This window comes from Oculina patagonica, chromosome 7, assembly GCF_052425735.1.
Source record: "Oculina patagonica isolate OP01 chromosome 7, crgOcupat, whole genome shotgun sequence".
Taxonomy (NCBI): Eukaryota; Metazoa; Cnidaria; class Anthozoa; order Scleractinia; family Oculinidae; genus Oculina; species Oculina patagonica.
In genome coordinates, this window is record NC_135764.1 from 7,110,232 (window position 1) to 7,125,387 (window position 15,156).

The 15,156-nt window shown below is 38.1% G+C and overlaps 1 protein-coding gene across 1 annotated transcript in view; it reads left to right on the forward strand.

The window, feature by feature from the left end:
• Positions 1-2,796: 2,796 nt before the first annotated feature.
• The window catches only part of LOC144659139 (uncharacterized), an 18,989-nt gene continuing 6,629 nt past the window's right edge, over positions 2,797-15,156 (forward strand). Inside the window, exons 1-2 of the mRNA XM_078519584.1 lie at positions 2,797-2,974; positions 13,480-15,152. Of these exons, the coding sequence (XP_078375710.1) occupies positions 13,503-15,152 (1,650 nt within the window). The 5' untranslated portion in view covers positions 2,797-2,974; positions 13,480-13,502. The remainder of the gene's footprint in view (positions 2,975-13,479; positions 15,153-15,156) is intronic.

Genomic DNA, 15,156 nt, shown 5'->3' on the forward strand with positions numbered 1-15,156 from the left:
AAGTAAAGTTAAACTGCGAAGAAACCCTAAACTTTACACTAAAATACGCTATGATAAACTTTTATTTCACGTAATACGAGGTTCGTGAGATGATCGTCGCTTCGTGCCTTTGATTAGCGATTGTAGAGCAGAAACGACTGTTTTAGAGTTTTTTTTTTTACTGACACTGATAAAACAGAGAGACGGTCTCTCTACATCAGCGGAGCCAATCAGAGAAGTTTGTGTAATGACAAATTTTAAAAATGGAGAGGTTTTGTCTGTTGGACATGTACGGAGTGGGCACTTTGTTTTGAGATCGTTCTCAGCTGTGCTCTCACTTGGAAGAATCCAAACAAAAGAAGATAGTAGGATAATCAAAAAGTGGAAACCTGGTGATACTTTATCTGCGAAACAATGCACAAATAGGACAAAGTACAAATAGTACAAGACATCAAAATAATTCATGCGATGTTGAACATTCGCTTAATAATTTATTCGAAAATAACTTTAATTTCTAGGGAATTATTGTGACGATCACGTGATCGACTGAGCGACCCGTGTTTCGCTAGTTTTCATTACTGCGTATTGGAAGAGATTTCAGACTATTGTACTTCACACGACCACAACGTTCAGGAAAGGAGAGTTCATTGAAGTATGTTGAAATCTCAGGGCTTTCCACAAGTTGCTCGGGAACATGTTGGCAACTTTTCATATTTCGAGTAACTTTTTCCCCTTTAAGAAACTTTTTTCCTTTTCGAGCAACTTGTTGCATTTTGAGCAATTTCTAGACTGAAGATCTCCACAGATTGTCGGAGTGTTGTTCGGAGGCCATACGAACGTTTCCAAAGATTAACGAATTTTCGAAGATTTTCAAGGAACATCCGACTTTCGACTCATTCTGCATTAAAACATTACAAAATTAGTCAGCAAACATGACGTTATTGATATCCTAACGATTTTTTTCAGTGAAAGAAATCCTTGTACTTCAAAAAAATTTTGCCTTTAAATGTTATTTAAATACTTCTGTTGCAGTGAAATTCCATGAAACTGCTCAGAAAACTTTAGGGAAATTAGCATATATTTGGAGACATTTCCTTGATACAAAACAACGTTTTGGGTTTTTGGGTTCAACTTTCGAGCAACTTTTTGGATTTTTGGAGCAACTTTCGAGCTCCTTTTTGAGAAATTTCGAGCAACGTTTTGAAAAATTTCCAGCGACTTGTGGGAAGCCGAAATCTCAGTACAACACTATCATTTCGAGAGTTGTTTTGACATGAAATGAAGTGTTAAACTACAAAGGCAAAACAAAGAAACAGTAGTTGCTCAATGAAAGCAAGTGTATTGTTTTAAGTTCGACGTTAGGAGAGCACAACCCAATCCTGTCGTTATGGGAAGAAAATCAATTTTTCGCTTTGTTGTACTAGATTAACCCTAGCATTTTTGCAGTGGCTTTACGGTTAAGGGCCTGGTGGACGGGGTTTAAGGTTTAAGGTTTAAGGTTCAACTCCAATGGATATTTCCGAGGTTAAACGCTGAACTAGAAAAGATGTTTATATTACAGCATGGCTCTTTTCCGATGCAACAATAACAATGGCATTATTTAAACAGTTTAAGGTAGTAAAGTTGACTCTAGCAAGATCGTTTTGGACGGAAATTTCTCAAAATGAAGAAATCTGACGTAGAAAGCTCCTTTCGATCGGGGCTCCGGTGAATAGTTTTTTTAAACATCACAACAATATACGACGCAAATTATATTTCATCCAGATAAGATAAATCTACCTTATTCTTACTAATTTTTGTATGTACGTAATTTCGCGAATATTCGGGAGCCGAATTTAGTGAGTATTGGATTAATTTTCGCGATTGCAAGAAAAATTAGAGCAAAAGTGTATCAAATTACGCAATTTTGCCAGTGTTTTCTGGACCAGTAGTTAAAGGCTGTGGAACTACTGTAGATATACAAAGGTCTAGTTCAATGTAAGAGGGGGGGGGGGGGGGGGGGGTGAATAGGGGTATGCCAAATCCGCCGATCCGTCACAATTTAATGACCGAATCCGTCGATCCGTTATAATTTAATGACCAAATTCGATTGCAGGATCCAAAAATCCGTTTAAAATATGCTCTGAATCCGAAATTTGGGCCAAAATATAGTCAAAATCCGTCGATCCGTTAAACTACAAGGAGCCTAAAAACGGAAACTTTGGTGACAGTACTAAAGACAGAGATCTTGGTCGATTTAGGGCCTGATTACATGAGCTGGGTTGCCCCGTTTAGCCGGGCTGGATCGGTTTGCCGAGATCTTTAAAGAAAACAGTAGACAGAGGAAGGGTGCTAGTCGAAAACAAGACGAAAAGATATCTTCAAGGATAGATAATCACAGTTCCAAGCATTTAAATTTGTATTGTTTTGATATAAAATATGGCATTATAAATTTTCGCGTATTTATATTTCGCGCGTATTAAATTTCGCGATTCTTTTGAAATTTCGAAAATTAGTACTCGCGAAAATTAGTAAGAATAAGGTAATCTTTATTCTTATTTCAGTGTGGTCTGTATACGTCCTTATAGTGTAGTTGTTTATCGCCGATAACTCATCGCAAGTCCTTAGAAAACGGGAAAACAAAGTTTACAACAACTTGCCATATATTTGTCTTTTCAAACAAACGCCGTCTGGAAATATTAATTTCACTGTGTATTTATAGACCCTGACCCAAACAAGTTTTGTTCCTGAGAAAGTGATTTATGAAAATATCAACATAAACCACTCTACTAATGTCTGAGCTTCGGGCTACAAAGCTTCCTAGTTGAACGATGATTGCCGCTCGTCTCTCTGTGCGTATTGCGTGCCTATTTTCTTCACCCTGAAAACGAGGCTGCCACCGGTTGCTAAGGACTGGATTTCAATATGGCGGCGTCCTTGCTCGCAGTGCAAAGTTGATTGATCGTTGAATACAAGAAAGTGGATGACTTTGAAGCACAAGGATCAGTTCTTTAAGGTAAGAAAAACTAAAGCATTAAACCGCCAGTACAACTGGTTTGGAGCGAATGCAGAAAACCTCGCGACTTTGATCCACTTCATTTTGTTAACAATCTTACATGTACATGTGTCGGTATGCTGCGGTATGAAACAATGTGCACCTTTTAATGAGATTGAAGTCAATTGCATGATATTCTGCAAGCTTGAATTCTTTGCCCATGTGTTTCTCGCTTTATGTTTTCGTGTAGCGCTGACTGAAATGTTTTACCCATCTCAGTTAGTATCTAGCTACGGAGCAACTTCAGAAGCATTGTTTATACATTCTGAGTCTGTGATGAGTTCATCTGATTTAAATGTTTCAGCCACGAACGATATCCAAATTTGTAGATATTCAAGCTTACAGAAGAACTTGTGTAAATAATTTTTAAGTTTCTCAGAGTTTGCTCAGTTTATGTAGAGTCATTTGGCTGCCCATATTGCACGTGGGACAAAAACAGACTGCAGACCTGCATATTTGGGGAATTTTTAACATATTGGGGTTTCGAGTTATGCACTAGTCATTTGTTTCCTCCGCCCCCCCACCCCCGCGACATGCGGGGACTTTGTCGGCCAATAGCGGGGGAATTACTGTAGCTTTGCGATGATTTTATGCCCAGACCCCCAGGGACTTTACCTCAAATTTGCCTGACCTAAAATACCCCCGGGAAACCCCGGGGCAATTTTCAACAGTGATAATATACAATGAGACAGGCCAAACACGACTCCCGCTGGTTGCTGAATGTTAGCTCTCAGTCTGTTAATGGAGGATTAATTAACGCTCTCTTGAGCCATTTCAGTGATGATCTTTATGCCATTGTGTTTGCTAGCTCTGTGGCATATTTGTTAGGTTTATTGGCACTTGTTTGTTGAGAGATTCTTATATAGTCTACATTGTGTATCGGATCAGTATCAAGATCAGTAGATTTCTAACTGTCAACTCGTATATCTGAAGTGGCGGTTAGTTACGTTCGTATGATAACGTTTTGTTACCACAGTTATGGGGGTCTAAGATCCGAGTCTTTTAAAGGCTACTGCAGTCTCTTAGCATTGCGAGCGATGGTTTCTTTGTTTTTTTAAGCTTCCTTTAGTTTAAGTGGTGGTGATTTGTGCTCTGGGAGCCAAAACTTTACCTCCATTATTTTTTATCTGTTTTGTTGCGTTACTTGCATCCAACAAATAAATTCTATTGCAGTTTGATCACTGCATTTGAAGTCTCTAGGATGCTGCAACGATGTCTCCTGGTGAATGTTTTATCTTAAACAAGACTCGAGTTTCGGTCGGTATTAAAATACTCTGAATTTCTCGTCATGTGTATCTTCTACCAATGCACTTTCTTTGTCCCTTTTTGCTTTAGAATCTCAAATGCCTTTTAAACCCCAGGTAAAGTAGCAATGTTGTTGCCAACTGAAATTTGTACTTCCTTCTGAAAAGCCTAACTAGCTTATAGCTATCTTGAATTTATCTTCTTAATAATTTTGCAATCACAATTTCCTAAATCTTAGCCCCTTACTAAAAGTGCTTAAAACAAAATGTAAAACATATGTCGACATATGCCCCGTATTGTGACAGACCCATGTGGCTAGCTTTCTCTCGACAAGAATGAGTTCAAGAGACAAGACAACTGTGTTTGTTGCTGGCATGGCTCACGATTTTCAAGTCTTCTCTCAGCTTATTGGTTATTCTCCAACACTATTTGTCTGATCAAAAAGCTATACTCCAAACAACCTCACTAGTAAGTTTTTTAAGCTGGTTGAAACATTCCTAATAGTTGTTGTTTCTCAAAATGTATTTAGCGCAGAAATAGACAATCCCTTCTTTTACAAGGTCTTTCAGCTAGCCCCGGGGGGGGGGTGGTGGTTTTGCAAAGAAATTCTGCCCTGGTGGGTGGTGGAATTCCCCATAATTAGCATCGCTTGTTTGCAAATTCCCCCGCTATGTCGCGGGGGTGGGGGAGCGGGGGAAACAAATGACTAGTGCATTATCACTTTATCAGGATCAATTAAATATTCAACTTGCTATGTTAACAATGGTTAGTTTACTGATTTTTCAATATTTCAGTAAACAGTATGCAAATGAAACTTATCAGAAACTCTAACATGATCTTACATTCTTATTCTTATCGATCTTCTCATTCTTATCATGCATGGGCATCTATAGTGAGTTGCAAGAACCGGAATTCGAGTTATTGGGGAAAATTTGACCAAGAGAAACAAAATTAAGCTCGAGTTAGCGGGTAATTCGAGTTATTCGAATTGGAGTTACTGGTGTTGTACAGTACTGTATGGTGAACATACAGAATACTTCATGGAAAGTGCACACGGCCGGTATTTACGCATGAGTTGGTGAAGTATCAGGAACGTGTGAGCAGAGCAAACATACACTGTAGGTGAGATTTATGATACAAACCAATGAGTGCGTAAACACTGTACAAAGCACTTTTCATGTGGTATTGTGTTTATTATATAAGTACATGTACTGAGATTGTCATTAAAGTCATCGAACGCCCCATTTAATGTACAATTCAATCAAAGATACTCCAACAGAGCAAGCAAGCTATTTTGGTATACAGCATAAAGCAGTTTAAAGTCTTCATCGGTCTACGGCAAGTCCAGCAGCTTTGTATTTGCCTCCACGGCTTTCTTTTTTGGTTCTATTTGTTTTGATTGTTCAAGACCACTGAAGCGGATCTAACCTGCAAGATACTTGTTCAGTTTTTCTGAAGCTATTGTGCACTTTTGCTTGTCATGTTTTTCACTTGTCAAAAATATTCATCCAACAGTTTCATATCTGCTTTGCTTTTATCTTGTGTGTTCTTGTTTTCCTGACTTTCGTCGTTTTCCTCTGCCAAAGAACTGTGGGCTATTCACTTTTGTCTTTCTTAGGAAATTATACCGAGAAAGTTTCAAGGTAAACGTTGGAATTATAATAGTGAAAAAATAGCTTTTTAGCTATGCCAAGAAAAACTCAACTTGATTCAAACTCAACTTGATACGTCCCACACGTGGGACGTGTTGGTTTACATTGGTTTGCAAACAAAAATTTACTTTGCGGCTTTTCAGTTAGTAAATCTCAGTATGTATATAATAATACCATTTCCATTATAAGACAGCTAAATACTAACAGGGTAAGGACCAAATTATGCCCACTTGCCACATAAAGATTAAAGTCATAAGCTCAAACATACAGTACTGCTAAAAAGAGTTTGACAGTCTTGTCTCCATCTTTGAAAAACTTGATTCTATTATCTCAAAGTTCAAGTGGCATGAATTTCAAGATGAGAGAGTTAAGGATCAAGATTATCGAGTTTCAAGTATTAAAAAAAGAGTCTCTCAGATATATAATAAACGGCATGCGATGCATGCAGAAGCGATGTCAGTTCACAAGGGGTCCTTAATAATAATTTTGAGGAAAAACTTAAAGTAAATAAAAGTAGCTGACACCTTGTGTGTGAAAAAGAATGTTATCCAACTGCAGCTTACATTTTTTTAAACATAAAAAGCTTGTTAGTGATTGTATAAATACCAGGATAAATAGCATAGCCTGAGACTCTGATGGAATTCAAATAAATACAGTTGTTATGAATTCACAGACCAGTTTTCCCTATGTTGTCTCAACAAAGATTGCATTATACTGTAGTGTGATATCACGGATAAACGACATATGATACGCTCGGAGCAAGCTTTTAAGCTGCGAGAAAGGTCAAACGGTCTCTTGTTTACAGCGGCCCTTTATACTATAAGTATTAGAAATTTCTGTCTACTAAATCGAATAGATCTCATCATATGTAATTAGTCTCTTTCGTTTATACATTGTAGTGTTCCATTCTAACTGCACGAGAGTATTTTACTTTTGTGTTTTACGCGGCGATTTCTTGTTAAGTTAAACTTGATTTCTGTTCAATCGGGCCAAACAGACAAAACAAACTGATCGTGCGATGGCATAAAGTGATGTCACACCATCGCTTAAAAAGGTTATGATGTAATAGATTATTTAGGTACAGTCGACTCCGGATAACTCGAACCCTCGCTAACTCGAACCTAGCGCTAACTCGAACCAAAATCGATTTCCCCTGGATTTCCCTTATACATTTACTGTAATTTTACCCTCGGTAACTCGACACATGTACACATGTAACTCGAATCTCCTGCTAACTCAAACCAATTTTCGTATCCATTCAGGTCATTTTTTATATAATTTTACCCTCGATAACTCGAACCATGTCTAACAATACGTGACAAGTCAAAACAAACAGTGTACTGATGTAATGTATATGAAATGATTCATATATGAACTGCGAATGTATATGAGAGTGATAAATGATCGTCGCAGTGAATTTCCAATTTAAGCAATTGGAATAAAGAAGCCTGGAAAAAAATTCAGGGCTTCAACGGGATTCGAAACCGTGACCTCCGCGATACCGGTGCGATGCTCTACCAACTGAGCTATTGAAGTCACACATTGGGAGCGCACACCTCGCTCCCAATGTGTGGCTTCAATAGCTCAGTTGGTAGAGCATCGCACCGGTATCGCGGAGGTCACGGGTTCGAATCCCGTTGAAGCCCTGAATTTTTTTCAGGCTTCTTTATTCCAATTGCTTAAATTGGAAATTCACTGCGACGATCATTTATCACTCTCAAACAGTGTACTGTAGTCCAAAACGTTGTATTTATTTTAAAATAAAAAGAGGAACACGAGTCCGAGACGTTCCCGAAACGCCCCTCAAAACACAAACTGTGCCACGCCATTGACGTAGCTTGATGTGCTACAGACGTTCAGTTGTTTGTAGAGGGTGATACCTATTCTTTCAAATTCAGCCTTAGAAAACGTTTAAGGATTATCACCAGGACGAATTAATTGGGACCATTAATCGAAAAAAGTAAATTGCATAAACTCTGTAGCAGTAGCCTATAGCGTTGTTCTCTTCGAAACCTACAACATCCTCAGCTGATTCGCTTTATTTTACTTTACGGCATGTTCCGGTTTAAACAGCGATTTAGAAATATATTGTCCCTTTTTCTTTTGGCTTTTGTATACTCGAATTAAATTTGTTTAAAATGTACACTGGTCAACACTGTATGGATGGAAAATCAGTAAACACCGTTTTTTCCTTATTTCCCGCGTTCATTTGTTCTCAACTTCCGATATAACCTGCGATCAGGCTTTTTATGAGGGAAGGAGAAAAAAAGAAAAAGCCTGATACAATTACTTGTCAAGTCGCCGTCTGCCGCCCCCTAATTAAAATATCTCAACGTCGTCGACAATGTTGGCGATGCAATCAGATAAGCGTGATTAGCGCCTTTTTACTCTCGCAAACATGTGTTTGAATTACCCTTTTTGAATGAGCTGATCGGATGGTTTTTAAAGTTTGTTTTCTGCAAAGGCTGATTTGGTGTAAGGCTCAGGGCAGGCATTTCACGGTCGTAGTTTTGGCACGATAGTCTGGCGTCTTTGGTGGTGTGATGTAATACTCTTCGACACCATTGGTGATAGATCACGCTCTTGCCGAATCCCGTCGGAAGCACCGCCAAAACATCTTTTCTTTCACAAACTATTCGTCGAATACACTCCCTTTGTTCATCTTTAAATGTTTTGTGAACAAAACTCTTGAGAGATTTTCTAAAAGCTAGAAGAACTCGCTTTCTACTTCATTCCGCTCAATGCTCGCCATGATAACAATCATCTATGCGCAATATTTTTGGACCGGAAATTAGACTTGAACTGAATTAGCCAATCAGGTTGGAGTTCTAATGTTGGCTTTTGTTTTATGACCAATCAGAAAAAAGTCCAGATCCTGTACTTTTTACAGACGACTCGACAGGTAATTGTATCAGGTGTTCATTTTTCGGTTTTCCCCTCCGCCGCGAGAAAAATAACGCCTGATTGCAGGTTACTTCTGATAAGCCGAACTCCCGATAACTCGAACCATTTTCAATTTCCCTTGAAGGTTCGAGTTATCCGGAGTCGACTGTAATTTATTCTTTGAAGAAAGAATAATAGCCATTTACATGCAAATATGTACAGATATTTCACATAGTTAACCCGAAAGTGTTAGGTGGTTATTTCACTGCAGCAAAGAATTGAAACATGCTAGACAAATTATCACAAGTGAATTAAAGTAATTAATTGAATTAAAGTAATTTTTAAAATCAAGTATCAAGACATTGGCCAAAGCACTTACTTACACAGTAACACTGTACAAAATACCGCAATGTCGCATTTTCTTGCACATTTTTTTAGTCACGGTGCCTGAATTTGTATGTTGTGTAGAACAAGTTGAACTGAGTTTTCACTTTGAAATGTTGGCAGGGCTCAAAATAATTTTTAGATGCCGGTCATGTTGACCAGCCAAACTTATTTCAGCTTGGTAATGTTTTGTTTGTGATTGGTCAAAATACTAAAATAGCAAATTTAAACTACAACTTGCTCTTGCTGTTCCATGAATTGTCTTCGTTTGGTATAAAAAAGCCCACTTTGGCCTTCTTGACTCAGGGTGCGGCTTATCTAGCCTTATCTGAGGGTGTTTGCAGTAAAAGCGTATAAGCCAAAAATAATATCGCTTCACATTTTTGAAAAGTCGTTAGAGTTAGTAGTGGTAGTATCAAGAATGTTATTTATTTTTCTGGTCATCAGTAATCACTTTAAAAGCCATGTACATGACTGGTCAAAATGACCATCAAACCAAAACTTTGTCCGGAGAAATTGTCATCTTGATCAGACATTGTTCGTTGACTGGCAGTTATTTTGAACCCTGTTTTGGCTAGAACCCTAACTGCCATCAAAAATATTTTTTTTTGAATGGAAGTAATTAAAAAAACAGAAATTAATAAGTTAGAGAAAACACTTGCATACAATTTTCTGATTTTCTGATTAAGCGCTATTGATCAGAACATGAAAATATGCGCTATATAAATTAGCAAATTATTAAATTATTAAATAAATTATGCATTTAGACAGTTGTTTTCCCTAAAGGGCAACTCTGGCACCACTTAAGGTACCAAAAGCTGTTAAATACTGAACTTGCCTCAAGGAGTTTTGCCAGCAGTTTGTTATTTTTATTTTTGAAATATGGGTATGTAAGAAGTGGAGGTGTTTACTTTTTTGTGTTAGACTGTAAAGATTGAAGTGAGAGCAATGAACAACACAGCATCAGCTCCAACATGTGTAATGGACAACATTTAATAGTATTTGTTTGCTTTGCACAACTTTAAGGGCAAGTGTCCCAAATCTTATGTGTTGCTTTGAACACATTTAACTGCATCGACGGGTGCACAAAATAATTTTTAGACAGTTGACTGTAACACTGACCGGCCAAACAGGTTTTACCACGGTCAAGTGTCATTAATTTTTTGACCGAAATGGCTACATGCCCAAAGTCAGTAGGCCAAGAACGGAATGGGGAAAATGCAAAACATTTTATAAAGCCATTAATGACTGGGCCACACTACCTAGTGTTTTAAAGAAACTGATGCCGAAAACTATTTTTAAATACAAACTGAAACAGTTTTTATTAAATCATTCTTAACCTTAGTTAGTAGTATTTTAATTCTTGTTCTAATTTTTAATCTTAGTTAGCGTACCGCATAGGTTTTATCTTTTTTATTATATTTTAGATTTTAATGAATTTTAAGGTTAAACATTTATTTTTTCAGAGGACCCTCCTGAAAACCACCCCTAGGTGATTGGAGGCCTCCTCTTAAAATATTATGTATTATTATTATTATTATTATTATTACCGGTAAAAATGTTGAAAAAGTAATTTTTAACAGCCACTCACTTGCTGTTCGTTGTCACTTGTTGTCATTCATTGTCCCACCTTTTCTTCACTTATTTGGCCGCAAGGATTTTGTACATAAGTGGCTTCTTAATGTCACTGTTAAATGTAATAGTGACAAGTTAATTAACTTATGCAAAATTTGAACATCTTCCACATTGCAGTTTTCCTTCTCTCTCATCCAGGAATGGACCTCCTGAGCGTGTTCTTGTGTTCTTTTTGTCTACATGAAAAGTTTTGCATAATACTGACTTGAACGAAACTACACACTCAAGTCAAAAACTAGAAAAAAAAAAAGATGCATCCTGTTTTACTGAATTAATGAAGATATACTGTAGTTTGGATTATTAGGGTATGTAAGAGCATGAGCATTTAAGGTAAAACTTCGTTGCTCTAAAACTACATTGTTCACAAAACTACAGTACATTATTGTAAAACTACATTGTTCACTGACATACAGTACCGCTCAAACGTAAGTTACCACCTCTCGTCGCGTGAGAGGGTGGTAACTTTCTTTTGAGCGGTACTGTATCAATAACACTTGATGTTTGAAATAAAAATTCATCACAGTTTTTTGTTTCTGAATCCTTTTTTAAATGTTCACCCTTCCAAACACAAGGTGCAGCTTTGGAATTTAGTAAGGACCGCTTAAGTAAGGCGATAGCCAATCACAGGGCAGCATTTGTGCGCATGCATTAATGAGGAAATCATGTGACGTAAGGGTGATGACGTCATCATAGTAGGTTCCAGGACTCGTCAGACTGGGTCCCAGACCACAACGGTCATAAACACGGTCCCAGACCCCTTTCAAAAACAAGACTCATTTTTTTCAGGTTTTCACATTTTAATAACAGGTTTTTTTTTTTAAAAAATACAGTAAAAAAAGGAATGAATGCAGACGATAGGCTGTCCTTATGCCCCGTGACCTTTTTTTGGCCTTTGCTTTATAACAAGGAAAAGAAATTTTAATTGTGGGCAAGATGATTGCACGAGTTGAAGGTTGCTGTACAATGTTTGTGGTCCATTTTTACCAATTTACATGTATTTTGAAGATCAGTCAAGGAACAGGCTCACTAATTTTTATGATGAAAACCTAAACATCGACATTCTTAACTTAAAACTAAATTCTTAAGGTTTTTTAGGGCATCCACTTTTATGTTTTGAGAGGCCTGGAGTGAGACATGCAGAACTTACAACTAACTGTTAAGTGGTACTATTAAATGTCATTATCTGTCTTATAAAAGTCTGCATAGGAGCCTAGTGGCCCATCAGGCAGGAGCTTATCCCAGTGTCTGTAGCATGAAGTGACTAGGAGTAGTTGTACTCCTCCTGGATGGGATGCTAGTCCATCATAGGGTTGATCCCTAGAATTAGATTCGCTGGTACCCATTTATACCCCTAAATAAAGAGAGGCACTGAGGACTGAGGGAAGAGACTGAGGGTTCTTCTAAGAGATGTACCATAAAAATTTGTCTTTAACATTTCACACCCCCCACCTTGTACGTTGAAATCCGATTGGAATCAGTCATCCTGGAATCGTTAAAGACAAAAATGTTTTACAGTGCGGCTACTGATACCGGGGTCACCCAGACAAAGTTGACCAATCACAAAGCAGAACGGGAACATGCATTCCAACATTTTTACTCCAGCCAATGAAATGTTGAGTACAGAACAATGAAATTTCAACTTGTTCACTTGTGCAGGTTATGTGAATACAGCGTTAGCTATCGTTTACTTTTTGAGTAGTTTTACATGCTACATAAATGAATGTGTCATGCAAGTGAGCTAGAACTGATTTCAAACTGTATGAAAGCAGTGGACGCAACGGCTGTTTGTTTTGGGAACTTTGCGTGGCGGATTTGAATAGAAACTCGACAGCCGGCAGTTTCTCCTCCAGGGAGTTGTATCTTATACTGTTTTGAATTGTCGGGAAAATAATAACTCGACTGCCGACCTGGAATATCGGTTATTTTTTCAACAATGATTTTCATACAAGAGAAATCGTGCTATAAACCTTTTTTCTGAAATAAATTCCTTCATTTGTCGGGTTGTTGAGGAAACCATTTGAAGTGCTCGAGAGAGCCGGCGGTTAGTTTGAGAATTCAAATATGCCACACACTTTATTTTCAAAACGGTTTTAAATTACTCTTTTACAACACAATGAACCGGTAATTAATTTCTTTTTGCAGCTTAATCGTACTGCCAGAACCCAGCGTGTGAAACTCAAATTTTCATAATACAGTGGAAATCAAAGATCCGACAGCGAACAAGCCTTGTTTTCCTTGTTTACAAATCCGGCACACACTTTTATGTCCGGAGACATACCGTACAGTCATCGCTTCCCCTGTTTTTACACAGTTTGAAGCTGATCTCCTAATAACATTCATAAACATTTGCCTTCCAGATTGTGCAGTCAAAACTAGTCAAGTTAAAAAGGAATGGAATCGAAGTTTTTTGAAAACCCAACACCATATAGCCAAAATTTGTACTGATCAGTTTTCGTGGCGAATGAACAAGTTGAAATTTCATTGTTTTGTAGGTGACATTTCATTGGCTGACATAAAAAAATGTTGGAATCTATTGTTACCGTTCTGCTTTGTGATTGGTTAACTTTGTCCAGGTGACCCTAGCAACAGTAGCCGCACTGTAACAATTTGAAAATTTATATGTTAATACAAATATACCATTACATACAGTTTTTAACTCTATTGCAGGTGTCAGACTAAAGGATGAAATCATGTCGAGTCGAAAAAGATCCCACACTGGAGAAAAGCCTTTTAAATGTAAAGCCTGTGACAAGTACTTTAATGTAGAAGGGGAGCTTTGGGTACATGAAAGATCTCACACTGGAGAAAAGCAATATCAATGCAAAACCTGTGGCAAGTGTTTTAGTCAAGCAGGAAATTTGTGGACGCATGAAAGATCCCATACTGGAGAGAAGCCATTTCAATGCAAAACCTGTGACAAGTGTTTTACTGCAGCAAAGGATTTGCGAATCCATGAAAGATCCCATACTGGAGAGAAGCCATTTCAATGCAAAACCTGTGACAAGTGTTTTAGTACAGCTGGAGGTTTGCGGATCCATCAAACATCCCATACTGGAGAGAAGCCTTTTAAATGTAAAGCCTGTGACAAATTTTTTACCACAACAGGGGAATTGCGGGTACATGAAAGAAGACATACGGGAGAGAAACCATTTCAATGCAAAAGCTGTAATAAGTGTTTTACTACAGCACGGGAATTGCGTGTACATGAAAGATCCCATACTGGTGTTAAACCATATAAATGCAAAACCTGTGACAAGTGTTATAGCACAGCAGGTAATTTGCGGATCCATGAAAGAACCCATACTGGCGTAAAGCCATATCAGTGCAAAACCTGTTACAAGTGTTTTAGTCAAGCAGGATATTTGCGGGTACATAAAAGACTACATACTGGAGAAAGGCCATATAAATGCAAAACCTGTGAGAAGTGTTTTAGTCGAGCAGACATTTTGCGGAGTCATGAAAGCTCCCATACTGGAGATAAGCCTTTTAAATGTAAAACCTGTGACAAGTGTTTTAGACGAGCAGAACATTTGCTACTCCATGAAAGATCCCATTCTGGAGAGAAACCCTTTAAATGTGACACCTGTCACAAGTGTTTTAGTCAAGCGGGAAGTTTGCGGGTGCATGAAAGATTCCATTCAGGAGAGAAGCCTTTTAAATGTGAAGCGTGTGACAAATGTTTTACCACAACAGGGGAATTGCGGGTACATGAAAGATACCATACTGGTGTGAAGCCATATCAATGCAAAACCTGTGACAAATATTTTAGTCAAGCAGGAAATTTGCGGATCCATGAAAGATCCCATACTGGAGAGAAGCCCTTCAAATGTGGCAGTTGCGACAAGTGCTTTAGTCAGCCAGGAAATTTGCGGGTCCATGAAAGATTACATACTGGAGAGAAGCCTTTTCAATGTGAAGCCTGCGACAAGTGTTTTACTACAGCGCGAAAATTGCTCGTACACGGAAGATCCCACACTGGCGAAAAGCCATATCAATGCAAAACCTGTGCCAAGTGTTTTAGTCAATCATCACATTTGCGGACCCATGAGAGATCCCATATTGGAGAGAGGCCTTTTAAATGTAGCAGCTGTAACAAGTGTTTCACTACACCGTATGAGTTACGGTTACATGAAAAAACCCATACTGGCGTAAAGCCATATCAATGCAAAACCTGTTGCAAGTGTTTTAGTCAAGCAGGAAGTTTGCAGAGTCACGAAAGATCCCACATAAGAAAGAAGCGCTGTAACGTTATGTGTTCCAGACCCGGTAAGAAAGCTGGTAAAGATAATGATACATCGACACCAGGAAGTTCCAGTTTAAAAGATGTTAATACAAGCCATGTAA